This window comes from Sus scrofa, chromosome 14 (assembly GCF_054392235.1).
Source record: "Sus scrofa isolate SSC_HxYL_T2T_F1_AM1 chromosome 14, Sscrofa_HxYL_maternal_Yorkshire_Landrace_v2.0, whole genome shotgun sequence".
NCBI classification, from domain to species: domain Eukaryota; kingdom Metazoa; phylum Chordata; class Mammalia; order Artiodactyla; family Suidae; genus Sus; species Sus scrofa.
In genome coordinates, this window is record NC_139396.1 from 138,450,064 (window position 1) to 138,464,346 (window position 14,283).

The following is a 14,283-nucleotide window of genomic DNA, read 5'->3' on the forward strand; positions in this document are numbered from 1 at the left end:
TGGGAATCTGTTGGGCTGAGGGCTACAAATACTCAATTTCTCTTCCCTGGGGGGTGCCCCATGAGGTGGGAGGAGGATCCCAGGATTCAAACTCTGCCAAGACTGAAAAATACACTCTGTGTACAGTCCCCAAGGAGTATGTTTTAGCATCCTTGTTATGTTACCACTGTCAATCACTTTTGGTAAAGAAGGCCACTGTCCATGTTTCAGATGGCTGGATACGAAGAACTGTAAGGTAGGGGCAGAAATGAGGTGATAAGAGGTGAAGGGGAGCTGGAGGGGGACACGCCTAGAACCCTATGGATTTAAAGGCACCAAGGTTTCAGAAAGGTTTAATGAACTAAAGTAATTTTCCTTCTGAATAAAATTTTACAGGCAGTAAAGGTCCTCACTTCACTGAATGTGCTCACGGGTGAGAGCGTCTCAGTGATTTATGAATTTGCAGATTATGCATTATCCTTTCAGAGGACAGGGATCCCCTGGGGCTCCTTGCCTTCCTTATGGAGCTGAAGCTGATGGGGGAGCCCAGTGAACACACTGGGTCTGATTTGCAGCCTCCTGTGTTGCAACTGGGGCCTAGAACAAGTGGGTATTTTTTAGAAGGAGCTTAGCAACTCTAGGATCTCAATCCCTTCTCCCTCCCCACCTCATCAAAAAAGGATGCCTTGGAACCCTTGTCTCCTGAAGAATAATTATCATCCTAATAACACACATTTGCATAGGCAGCTTCTAAAGCAGGTCAGCTGTCCTTATTTGATTCTAATCAAAAACCCCATGAGGTTGGCAGGGGAAGGAGAGTCATTATCCCCATTTTAGGAAACTGGAACAGATTCTGAAAACATAAATAAGTTGCTCAGGCTTGCCCAGTAGCATATGGTGAGATGTGGTTTTGAGAGTAGCCCTCTAGTTGCAAGTGCTCTGTTCTTTCCATGCTGCCAGGCAAGCCCCATCCAAGATGCAGACGGCTGGACCCAATGGGGTAAGTGAATGTAGACATGGAGAAATCTGAAAGGATGGGGAGGTAGAGCTGGGACTGAAACTTGTTTGTCTGCAGTTCTGAGTGTGGGGACTACCTCTCACGAAGGAAGTGGGTGGGAAGAGTGTAGAAAGCTCTCTTGTCCCCAGATGTCACTCGCCCCAACCCTGCCAGAGATGTGGACCCCTTACTTCAAGTACAGATACTCCTGGGAGGCAGTGGCTTAAGGAAGACTATACATTTCATAAAGACAGGAGCCCTTTTTCTTTTGATCACTTTGACACCAGGGATCTTATGCTGTGTTTTGCATAAGGTAGGAGTAGAAGAATGAAAGGTGGGGAGTGGGACTAATAAAGACACTAGTTACTGATGTTGTAACAGGCAGTCTAAAGATCAGGCAGTTAGCTAAGGGCTGGCCTAGGTGTCTGGGGGCAGCAGAAGATATTAGGTGCTTAGAGACAAGAAGATTGGACGTGGATGGTCAATAAGGAAGCATCAACTGATTTTGTAAGAGGCAGGTCATGTCCCTTATTGTCACCTAATTATATGAGTCCTTTGTTATAATACAGTTCACACACACACACACACACACACACACACACACACGTAAGCCTCTTCTTATAATACAGTCACCTAATATGTATATTATATATTGATATTCTATGTATAACATGTATTAATATTATATATATTGTAAGTCTCCTGTTATGGTCTACAATTGTTATCACCCTCTTCACTCTTATAAAGCTTTTTATCAATCCATAACTGACTACATATTGGGTTCCACTGTCCTTCCTGCATGATTCCATCATCCTATGTTCCTTTTTTCCCACCTTGGCACAGTCTGACTGTCTCCAAGTGGCTGGTATACACATGACATTGCACTCAGCCCACAACTGCTCTTGCCCCTGATGTCTTGTTCTGCTCTATCTCCATGCTCTTTCTTGTAACTGGAATGGTACCCCCTGCTTTTTCTCTATCTATTCCTGTCCAGTTGAAGAATGGAGGAAGGAAGGAAATAAAGAGGGGGTTGGGAGAAAGGCCGGGCTGACAAGGGAGTGGGTTTCATTTCTCCATATTCAAATTCTTCATACTTCAAGTTTCAGCTCATGTAATCTTTCCATCAGGAAGGCTTTGCTGACCACATTTTCTGGACTTAATTGCTTCCTCCTTTCAGCTCTTATAGCACATCATCTGTGCCTCTCAGATACATTCATCATCTCATACCTTCTTTTATTGTCATTCATTTATAATTCATTCAGTGGACCTTGTATGGCATCTGCCATGTGTCAGGCATTGTGTTAGGCATTGGGAAGTTCACAATCTAAGCGACAAGACAGACATGGAGAAGTCACCTTAATCCATTGTGATAAATGCTGTAAGAGATATATGAACAAACGTTATTCCAGAGAGGGTGTCTGATGCCAATTTAAGTTTATATGTGTCTATGTATAGGACATGGGAGCTTTTATATGTACATATGTAGGTGTGTATATATATATATATATATATATAAATATATATAATATCTATTCTAATTATTATTATTATTATTATTATTGGAATACATATATATGTTATTACAGTTTATTTTCATTTCTACTGCTATCTAAAAGCACACCCCCACCCCCATCCCAGTGTTTTAACTGGTTGGTCAAAGAGGAATTGATTTGACAAACTTGGGTCTCCCAAAAATTTGTCTATTTCCTAATTACACATCTGTTTCCTATTTCTTTCTCCAAGAACAAAGAAAACAAAAGTTACCTTCACACCTGGACCTTGAGCTCTGGATCATTTTTTTTATTCCCAAGAGTTTAGCAGGTGACTTTCTAATGCACATAAGAGGAGTTCAGTACATGTTTGTGGAATTCGTGACTGAGTGATAAGCTCCTTGTTGGCAAGGCTGTGCTTTTCTCTTCCCAATGTGCCTGCTCATTGCTTTGCACACAAAAATCTCACACAGATATTTGTGGAGTGGAGGAGCATTGCCTTGAGTGGAACCAGCATGGTTGGATCTCATAGCCCCATGTAGGAAGGCTGGCTCTGTCTCTTGCTACTTTTGTGCCTTGGGGAGCAAATTACTTAGCTTTTATGACTCACTTTCCTCCTCTGTAAAGTGCAGATGCTATATTCCACCTGCTCAGTCTCAAAAGTTTGTTGTGAAGGTTAAGATGTACTGACTGTGGTATTTAGCACATAGTAGGGGTTAAATTAATGTTTGGTCCCTCCTTTTCTTTGGAACTTGACTGCCAGCTGTCATCTGGGGCCCTCCTGGAGAGGAGTCAAGTCATGCCTTGCTATGGATCTCAGGCTACCCCCTCCACTTGCCCTGCCTGCCTTATCTATCCACTGGTGACTCCTTGGATACACTCATATCTTCTCTTTCTTTTTTAATTACTCAATGAATTTTATCACATTTATAGTTGTACAGTGATCATCATGACCAAATTTTATAGCATTTCCATCTCAAACCCCCAGCGCATCCCCAGCCTGTCTCATTTGGAAACCATAAGTTTTTCAAAGTCTGTTAGTCAGTGTCTGTTCTGCATAGAAGCTCATTGTGTCCTTTTTTTAGATTCCACATGTAAGTGATAGGATTTGATGTTGGTGCCTCACTGTCTGACTGACTTCACTTAGCATGATAATTTCTAGGTCCATCCATGCTGCTGCAAATGCCATTATTTCTTCCCTTTTAATGGCTGAGTAATATTCCATTGTGTATATGTACCACATCTTCTTTATCCACTCCTCTGTTGATGGACATTTAGGTTGTTTCCATGTCTCGGCTATTGTATATAGTGCTGCAATGAACACTGGAGTCATATCTTCTCTTTCTGATCTCAGACCTTGCCCAGCAGCCTGGGGCTTGTTAGTGGGTTTATTGTATCTACTTTCAGTTTTCTTTCTGGTAATCTCCTTCTTTCCATTGGCCTTTGGAAGGCTGTGAGTGGTGAGAGAAGCCAGTGGTTGGTGGGCTTTCTTTCAATCTTCGTTTTCTTTGCTAGGCACAAAATATCTTAAGTCTAAAGATTATATTATCATCTCTTCATAACTTTATTATTCTCCTTCTGTGCTGGCTCCAAGGCAAAGGAAGGTCCTGGCCTCTAATTCTCTATGTTTGGACCTTTCCTTTGGAGGTTCTGGGTGTTTTTGCCGAGACTTCCTCCTCATGCATCTCTTGTGACCTGCTCTCTTGGTAATGTTCAACTCAGTTTAAAGGGAGGGTTTTTTCTTTTTTGTCTTTTTGCCATTTCTTGGGCTGCTCCTGCAGCATATGGAGGTTCCCAGGCTAGGAGTCAAATTGGAGCCATAGCCACCGGCCTACACCAGAGCCACAGCAATGCGGGATCCAAGCCGAGTCTGCGACCTACACCACAGCTCACGGCAATGCCGGATCCTTAACCCACTGAGCAAGGCCAGGGATCGAACCTGCAAACTCATGGTTCCTAGTCAGATTCGTTAACCACTGAGCCACGACGGGACCTCCAGGCTTTTTTTTTTCTAGATCAGGATTCCACCGGAGCGGAAGGGTGGTGTTTCTGCCACAGAGTTGGGAGAAGAATGATAGTGTGATGGAGTCTTTCTCCACCTGTGATCCTCTAACAGCCATGGGAGGACTTCTGGACCCTCTCCAGGATCCATCAAGTCAAACTTGCTTGGAATGAGACCAGGGAATCTGCATGTAGCAGGCTCCTCAGTGGTCGTTGGTCTCCAGTCTTCTTCATGGGGTAGGACAAACAGTCCCCTGGGCACCTGGTCAAAGCCACGTGTTATTCGGACTTCATGTCTCAGTTTCCTTATCTGTAAAATGAGGGAAATAGACTAGATTTCTCCGTCCCCTTCTGAAGACTGTGCTTTACCGCTAAAACACCATTATTTTTCATTGACTCAAACATGATGATTTTTAGGAACCCTTGACATGCTGAGCCTGTCTCCTAGGGAGACAGAAGTACAAAACCTGAACCTCACCTCAAGCTGGTTGGAATCTAATTGAGAAAGCAGATCATATGATATCCAGAGGCTATCAAGATTACATTTAACTAAGTGGCAAATCATGTAATTTGGTTTTTAGTGTGATAGGGCTTTAGCAGAGAGAAACTTTGATGGTTGGGACAGTCCTGAGGCTGCCTGAAAAAGTTGCACACTGAACTGTTTCTTGAAAAAAGCAGGCACATTCAGGCACTAATAAAAAGACGGGGCACAGGCAGTGCTACAATACAGCATGAAAGGAAGCAGAGATGTGAAGATGGGGTTGGCTTATTTGCAGCTCCTTGGGAACTTGGATTGCTAAAGCAGAGGGCAGTTTCTTGAGAACAGTGGAAAAGTAGTTGGAGGAGAATATGTGGGTCAGGCGGTGGGCTGCCTTACATACCAGGTAAGGAATCTGGATGTCATCAGTAGGCAGAAGGAGCCTAACCAAGAAAGATTTATAACCAAGAAAGGGTGTGGATTAAGAGGTAAAATTGAAACTATTTACCATGAAGGAAGAAATAACACTCATGGAGGTATAGCAGGATGTGATTTTCTGGATCCTCCATGAAGCAGGCACTGACATAAGACAAGATACACAAGAAACATGTTAAGGGCAGAGAAGATGGAGGGAGGGAAGGAGAGTGGTCCAAGCATTGCATAGAGACTAATAGAATGAGAACAGCTCTGGGTTCTTAGATGGGTTTTCCAGACCCAGTTGATTGTTAGATGCTCTGTTACTTAAGTAGAACTTTTACCCCTGACATCTCTTTCTTCTCTCTTGGTGGGCTTTGCACTTTTGGGAGATTATTTGATGCCCCCAAAGGCTTGATGCTGGGAGACAATGAAGTAGTCCTTGTTCCTGTAGACTTTAGATGTGTGTTCTGATCTGTTTCTAGAAGAGCATAACCGAATTGGTTTGTCCAGAATTTGGGGTGGCCTGCTCATAGTGACCATGAGCATGACTTTGTAGATGAAAGAGGTAAGATGAAGAAGAGAAGTCTGGTGTGTGTGTGTGTGTGTGTGTGTGTGTGTTTGTATTAATTCAACAAATGGGAATGATCAGCACATTGCTAGGCATTTGGTTGGAGAAGGTGTGGATAAGCTCCTTGACTTCATTAGCCCCTGAATTTAACAAATGAGGAAACTTGCCATTAATGGGAGAGGCAAGGACCCCTGAGTGACCATGGAGAACAATGGTCTTCAGAGGATACCTGCTCCTTGCTGTTGTGCGATGCTAATAGGACAGGTAGCTTGATGGATTCTACTGTTTGCCAAATAGCCACATCATTGATGTGTTTCTTGGCTTGGCTGTTTCTTGCCAACCTACAATTCCCATCACAGGATAAAATCTGAGAGCAGACCTATGAACCCTCCAGTCATGGTCCTGCAGAGAAGTTGAATGTTCCAAACCAAATTTTCTACAGACTTTCTCTGACCCATAATGGGTCTTATCCTTGCCTCTAATTTTTTCTTAGTTTACATAAAAGAAATGGGAATGGTGTTGACCGACCCCATGGGGTGCCAGATGAGAATAAATCTCAATGTGAGTGTTTTGTCGTTGGTTAAATGCCATAAAAATGTTCAATATAGTGGCTGATTATTTTCCTTTACTCTTAAATGGATACCTAGAATGGGAAAGTCCCATCTTGGTGGCAGAAATTCATTATCTCGGAAAGAGTTTAATGGCTGTTGTGCAAATGAACTGGAGGAAGTTAAATTGTGGAATGGGATGAGCTGAGAAAAGTGAAATGGGTTGTGCATTAAATTTAGACAAGCACACTTATGTGTAACTGGATTATCATGTGTGCAGGCAGGCACTGTGTATCAGGCACCTGTGTTTTGATTAAAATCAATTCAGGTGCATGCACTTACCATCCTTGTGAATATGGAGATGTGCCTAAGCACCGTCCAGGCACATGAGGGGCATCTGCTCATATCAGGGAAATGTCTGAAATCGAAGTCCCCAACTGGTGAAGACTAAAGGGCCTGGGACCATCTTGGCCAACTAAAGATCATTTCAGATAACTACTAACCCTGTTATAGGCAGCTCCAGCTCTTGGACATGTACAGCTTCTCTCTGGGTTTCTTAGCTTCAGATGGAGCTAGGAAAGTGATCCTGGAGCCCAGTGGAGTCTAAAGTCATGCTTACTTCATGAATGGGATGTGGTAGAAGGCAGGTGGCATTAGAGGATGTTGGGGACTGGGCTTTTCTGTCATTCAAGTATGTATGGCTACTGAGGCCCTAGTGATGAAGACGTAAAATCTCTTTGAGCCCCTCTGTAAACAGATAGAATCAAGCCATCCTACAAGTCAGAGTCATTTCCAAATCCAAGGCAGGCCCATCCTCTGATCACCAGGTGGTCATATGGGTGAACAGAGCCAGCCAGCCCATGACTGACCTTGAAGGAAGACAGATGTGGGAAACAACTGCCAATACCCAGTTAATTCCTGTTGACATGTCTTATTTCAAATGCAAAGCAATGTCAGGATTAAAATAAATGCTACCAGTTAACGAGGAAGCATTAAATTAATAATTTTTCCCCCTTGCTTGATCCTATAATACCCCTCAACTCAACAGATAAATGCTAAGCCCTCCTCTGGGTGATTTGAGATGTGCTGTAAATGGTTACACAAACTAAAATCAGCTTCCTTTTCTCTCCCCTCCCCTTTTGTGTTCCTCTCCTCTGCCCTCCTCCTTCCTCTCTCAGGTCATACTTATCCTGACAAAGCTGTATGACTTCAACCTGGGGAGCGTGACTGAGAGCTCGCTTTGGAGGTAAGTTTGATCAGAGATTCTTAACTAGCTGCTGTGGTTCATCTCATGCGAGGGCATGTTTTGAAAGGAGCAGAGGATGGGCCGCCTCCTGAAGGCCCTCTTTTGTGGCACTGGTGGCCTCTGTGTGCAAGTTCCTTTAGCACTCTGCTGGTTTCCTGTGCAGCCCATCACATGTTCTTCCTGGCACCATGGTTGCTTCTGTGGTCCTTCAGCATCTCCTTCGAGGTGATGGACATGAGTCTAGTTAGAGAGATCAGAGCATGCATGCTAAGCAGGACTGTGGCTAAGGGAGGTGCTGTCAGAGGGATGCTGGCCTTGGTGTGAGTCTCAGCCTGGGACTGTTGCCTATCCTTTGTGCCTAGGAGATGCTGTGATTCTGGAGAAGCCTGTGCTTCTGGGAAGAGACACATGTGGACTTTTGTGGTTCTAGCCTTCATGGACTCCTTCCTCTATAAAATAATATTAAAATAGACACTTTACAACTATATTGGGATAAAGACAGATATGTTAATATTGTATATTAAAACTTGTTTTCAGCCTAAAAATATACTTTTTTTTTTCCTTTTTTCCTTTTTTGGCTAGCCCATGGCATATGGAGTTCCCAGGCCAGGGATCAGATCCAAGCTGCAGTTGTGACCTATGCTGCAGTTGCAGCAATGTTGGATCCTTAACCCACTGTGCTGGGCTAGGAATCTAACCTGTGTCCCAGCTTTCCAAAGATGCCACTGATCCCCTTGTGCCACAGTGGGAACTCCTAAAATATGTATTTGTTTTAAAAAATAGACTTTAAAAGAAATAATAGCAGTTTTGTGAACCCTGGGCTCCAAATCCATGTACAAGCTGGATAAATGCACCCTAATGGGAGGCTGGGGCAGGGAGAAAATTGTGGGTGGGATCATCAGAGAGGGCTTTAAGGAAGCTGTGAACCTGGGAGTTCTCTGCACAGAGAACACCACACACTCACTTGTCCTTATACTTCCTCACCCATGCACTTACCGTCACAGCCAGGCTGCTGGCTGTCACACAGGACACCAGCAAGTTTCATCAGCCACTCTGAGTTGGCGCTTCATGCTCTGTTCATTTCATGTCCTTGGGATTCAAGAGGGCTGTGTATCTCTTCCTTTCCCTCTGTCATTTGTAAACTGGGGAGAACACTGTCACAAAAGGCCATTCACTTGGCTATGTTATCAACCCAGAACCTGTCCTGAGGGTCTCCTGGGGTCTGGGAGTAGAGGGGTTGGGCTGTGAGTATCTGCCTGCCTGGCTGCTTCTTCCTCTGACCCATTTTTTTGCAGAGGACTGGCCAGAGCCATGCTCCCAGGAAGGGGAACAGTCACAGCATCTATTACATATTTAGGGGTTAATTGCTCATATCGACTGAGGCTTGCCTCCATTTGCTCAGGATGTCCAAAACCTGATTTTGATGCTTGGATAAAATTGGCTGAGGTATAAGTAACCAATGTGCCTCTTGTAGATGAAAGCTTGCCTGCTTCCACTCACATGGGACTCCCAGAGAATTAGGGCCTCAGGAACCATCCCCTCAGGCCCAATCACAGTGATACTGTGGTAATCCTTTAAGTCCGACTCCAGTGCAAATAATGGAACAAGCCAGAAAATCCTATCCTTAAAATAGGAAACAGCTATACCCGGCAGCCCTTATTTTGGGAAAATTTTGGTAGTTCTAGGAGTGGGCCAGGCAAAGCCAGGGTATTTAGTGCTAGTGACAGATTGTGTGCCTGATGCTCATAAAAGCTAATGTATTTACTGGTATATGTCAGAGACAGTAGATAGCTGAGTAGCCCCAAGGGCACCCTGATGTCCCATGGCCAGGATTCAAATCCCAACTTGTCCCCCCAAAGAGCTGTGTAGCTTTTGGTACTTTGCCTAACCTCTCTGGGCTGCCATAATTCAGGACCACAGGCTGGCTGACTCAGAACAGCAGAAGTGTATTCTCTTCCAGTCTGGAGGGCAGAAGTCTGAAATCAAGGTGTCTTTAGGGCCACCCCCATCTGGAGGCTCTAGGGAGAATCCTTCCTGGTCTCTTCTAGCATCTGATGCTGTCCATGTCCCTTGGGACTGTGTTACTCCCCTCTCTGCCCTCCTCACCTTCTCCTCTGTGTGTGTGCCTTCTCCTCTCTGCCCCTGAGAAGGACACTTGCCATTGGAGTTAGGACCCAGCAAGTAAGCCAGGATGACCTCAGTTCTGGATTGCTAACTTAATTACATCTGCAAAGACACTTTTTCAACGAAGGTCCCGTGGCGGGTTCTTGGGGTTAGGATGTATTGGGGGGGGCTGCCTTTCAACCCACTTCATTGTCTTAAGTCTCAGTTCCCCTGAATGCAAATTGGAGAGAGTACAGATCCTACTTTTGCTGCAGCCACATTGCCCTGCTGTTCCTCGAGCAAGCCAGCCTCTCTTCCCCAGAGCCCTTTCCTGGATCTGAGTTCTGTTCTCCGAGGGGGCGATGCCTCCCTCTCGCCCCTCCTCTTTGCTCACCTCACCAGGGAGGCCTTTTCCTTCCCTACGGTGTGTCCCATCACTTGTCTGCCTTATCCTCCTTAGTGCCTGTCACCCTCTAGCTGCTAAAGATTTACTTATTGATTTATTCATAGCCTACCTCCACCAACTGACATCTAAGCTTGCAGAGACAGAGGATTTTTTCCATTTTAATTCAGTGCTGTATCCTCAGCACCTAGAACAGCATCTGGCACACTGGAGGTACTTCATCACTGTTTGCTCGATGAATAAATTCATGGATGGATTGTAAGGATTAAATGAAATAATAGATGTACAAACATTTAGGACAGCCACTCACAGGTGGAAAGTGCTCAATTAATGGTAATAATTAATGATTATACTAGCTGTGGGTGTTTTTATAGTTTTCATTTTATGACTGACTTTGTTTATAAGGATCTACTACTGCAGGGAATGGATATCGTTGGCTACCAAAGGGAATGCATTCTGCATTATCTAGGAATTAGCGCAGATCTTCAGGGGTGATGACTAGGGGTATGGAGGGGAGAGGAGTGATTTACAATGTTTTTCTTTGTGCTGACTGGGGGGAATTGGAATAGCAATGTCTACCTAGTCAAAGGCGTTCTTTTGTCGACAAAATTCTCTGAGCTTGGTGTTGGAATGATGGAAAAGATGCAGTTTGGCAAATAGAAAGTGGGAAAATGTCCTCAGCACAGGGCAAAGGCTGGGCTGCAGGAGTAAGGCGGGCAGGATGGAAGCAGGGAAAACAGCTGGGTATGGGACCAGATAGGGAGGGGGCGGGGACTCAGCCATTCACAGAAGGGTCCAAACCATAAGGGGTTATTGAGAGCAGAGCTTCTAGATAACAGTATATAGGGTGTGACCTTTCAGGGATGTGAAGAGGCTGGTAGATGGTCTGGGCTTTTCCTCCAGATAAATGTTATACATGGATATATTTTTGTGTTATGATCCAGAGGGTTCACAGGTCTGATAAAGCTCAGCATAGGAACCCCTGCAGAGAGTGTGACTGAGGAAAAGGGCTTCTCCTAAACTTTGTGGGAATTTTCCAACTTCCTAAGACCTCATCAGGTGTCTTTTCACTTTTTTTTTAATTGTCTTCCCCACTCATTCCCTAGAGATCTGTGTATCCATCCTCTTTTCTATATTGTTAATGATATGTGTTACAGTTAGAGCCCAGGGCACTGTGATTGTACTTATAACACAGTGAGCAGAGAAAAGAAACGGAATTTAACACACACCCTTTCATTTCTGTGATTCGGCCCAATGTGCTTAACCAAGTTTAAATTGAATTTGGTGACTCTTCTTCAATTTTCTGTACAGCAGAGGTGCCTGGAGCAGCAGCTGTCATGATAAGATGACACTCCCTGCCAGGTTACAGTATGATATAATTATTTGCCTCACTGGATTAATAATTCAGAAGCCATCTATTTCCAAATAGACAAAAGCCTGTTTGAAGGCATTCTGTAGTGTAGCAATAGCATGTGCCTCTGTGATATTCTTTCTGGAACTCCTTAGTGCCTTTACACTGGAGGTGTTCAAAATTTTTCTCTGTGCCGACACAGGGATGGTTGCATAAATTGGTCATTTAACACAACCATCTGTTGGCATCTTTTAGTCAAGGGACATTTTACATATAGGGTGTCAAGTTTATAGAATTAATAAGGATTGGGGATGGACTTTTAAAACAGACTCAGGGCTTCAATTTCAGGGTGTTTTTAGTCCATAGTGGGTCAAGCCTGGAGGTTGTCCATCCATCAAGAGTGATATTGAAGACTGACTCTGTTAGATTTTGTAGAAGCCTGACCCGAGGAGGACAGATGAGTCATGGTCAGGAGGCTCAGCATCAATCGATTTCCTTCTCATCAAAGTAATTAAGCATGAAAGCCTGGGTTCAGGAGACTGATGGCCTAGGTTCAAGTCCACACTCCTCCACTTAGCTGCTGGGTGACTTTGGACATGTTTCTTCACCTCTTATTTCATTTCATTTCACTTTTTATTGTAGTATAGTTTATTTACATTGTTATGCTAATTTCTGTTGTACAGCAAAGTGATTCAGTTATGCATATACACTTATATGTATATTCTTTTTTGTATTCTTTTCCATTATGACTTATCTCAGGATATTGAATACTCTGTGCTATATAGTAGGACCTTGTCTTTTATCCCTTCCATAGTAATAGTCTGCATCTCTTAACCCCAAACTTCCAATCCTTCCCTCCCCCATGCCCTCCTCCTTGGCAACCAAAAGTCTGTTCTCTATGTCTGTGAGTCTGTTTCTGTTCTGTAGATAGGTTCATTTGTGCCCTATTTTAGATTCTACATATAAGTGATATCATATGGTATTTGTCTTCCTCTTTCTGACTTACTTCACTTAGGATGATAATCTTTAACTCTATTCATGTTGCTGTAAATGGAATTATTTTATTCTTTCTTAAGACTGAGTAAGAGTTTCCATTGTGGTTCAGCGGAAATGAATCTGACTAGCGTCCATGAAGACTCAGGCTCTATCCCTGGCTTCCCTTGGTGAGTTAAGGATCTGGTGTTTCCTGTGAGCTATGGTGTAGGTCGCAGATGAGGCTTGGATCCCAAATTGCTGTGGCTGTGGCGTAGGCCAGTGGCTACAGCTCTGATTCGACCCCCACCCTGGGAACCTCCACATGCCATGGGTGTGGCCCTAAAAATACAAAAAACAAACAAACAAAGAAACAAAAAAACCCCCAAGACTGAGTAGTATTCCATTGTATCCATTCATGTACCATGGGCATGTCTTGTGCATTCATTCCTCTGTTATAGACATTTAGCTAGTTTCCATCCCTTGGCTATCATGAATAGTGCTGCTATGAACATACAGGTGCATGTATCATTTTGAATTGTGGTTTGTGCCTCCATGTCTTTATCTGTACAATGGAGATTGTACTCACACCCACCACATAAAGTTGTTGTGAAGTTGTAATGAAACAAGATACATAAACCAGATAGAATAGTCCCTGATATATGGTGCCTAGCCAGGGAGACGCTTCAGGAGAGGTGCCATCACCATGTGATCCATGAGTAACCGAGCTGCTTTTCTAGGCCCATTCCTTTACCTGAGCCATCTTGTTCTATTCTTTACAAGAAACTAGAGAGTCAGGTATCACTGCCCCCAATTTTACAGATGAGAACATTGAGGCTTCCAGAGGTTAAATAACTTGCTGTAGATCACGGAGTTAGTAAGTAGGAGGATGCAGGCCTATCTGACTCCTAAGCCTGTGCTCATTCTACCCTGTGTGCTGGGCTCTGATGCTGGACAGGAATGGACTCATGGCCTCCTCAAGAATAAGAGATCGTGTTTTTTTTCTGGCTACACCTGCCACCTGCAGAAGTTCCCAGGTGATGGAACCCTTGCCACAGCAGTGACAACACAGGACCCTTAACCTGCTCAGCCATTAGAGAACTCCTACAAGACGCTTTTTTTTTTTTTTCATGTGTAGGAGAGTGGGATGACATGGAAAGTGGGAGAGGGAGAAATTCCCAGAGTGGTAAAATTGCTCTAGAGTACCTAGGCTAGGAATTCAACTTCTAGGCTAAAATATTCTTTCTGCAACTGAGATCCATATTCTGTAGTTCGGTGCTGTCCAGTTAGAAATGTATGTGTGGTACATAATTTTCTAACAGTCAATAATGTGAAAAGGAATATTGAAGGTTAATTTTATTAATTATCTTTAACCTAGTTATCTAAAACTATCATTTTAATATTTAATAAATAAAATTTATTAATGAGCTATTTTGCATTAGCTTTTCCTTCTTTACAGTAAGTCTGGGAAATCCAGAGTGTATTTCATACTTAAGGGCATATCTTAATTTGGAACAGCCACATTTTGAGAGCTTAATAGCTAAGTAAGGCTAGCGACTGCTATCTTTAGTGGAGGTCTAGTATCTACTTTTACAAATATTGTCAGTTCATTTGGGGGTAACTTTTTTTTTTTCTCCAAAGAGATGCATATCTCTTTTATCAAAAGGCAAAAGATAAAAAATTCTATCTATTCTGGAGGGAAATGATTTTATAATATTATGGTACATGGA

General features: G+C 43.5%; 1 protein-coding gene across 8 annotated transcripts in view; it reads left to right on the forward strand.

The window, feature by feature from the left end:
• The window catches only part of SORCS3 (sortilin related VPS10 domain containing receptor 3), a 612,545-nt gene that overhangs the window by 176,302 nt on the left and 421,960 nt on the right, over positions 1–14,283 (forward strand). For all 8 annotated transcript variants that reach the window (XM_021072812.2, XM_021072813.2, XM_084993359.1 and 5 more), the window contains one exon: positions 7,657–7,724. In XM_021072812.2, coding sequence (XP_020928471.1) covers positions 7,657–7,724 — 68 coding nt within the window. The remainder of the gene's footprint in view (positions 1–7,656; positions 7,725–14,283) is intronic.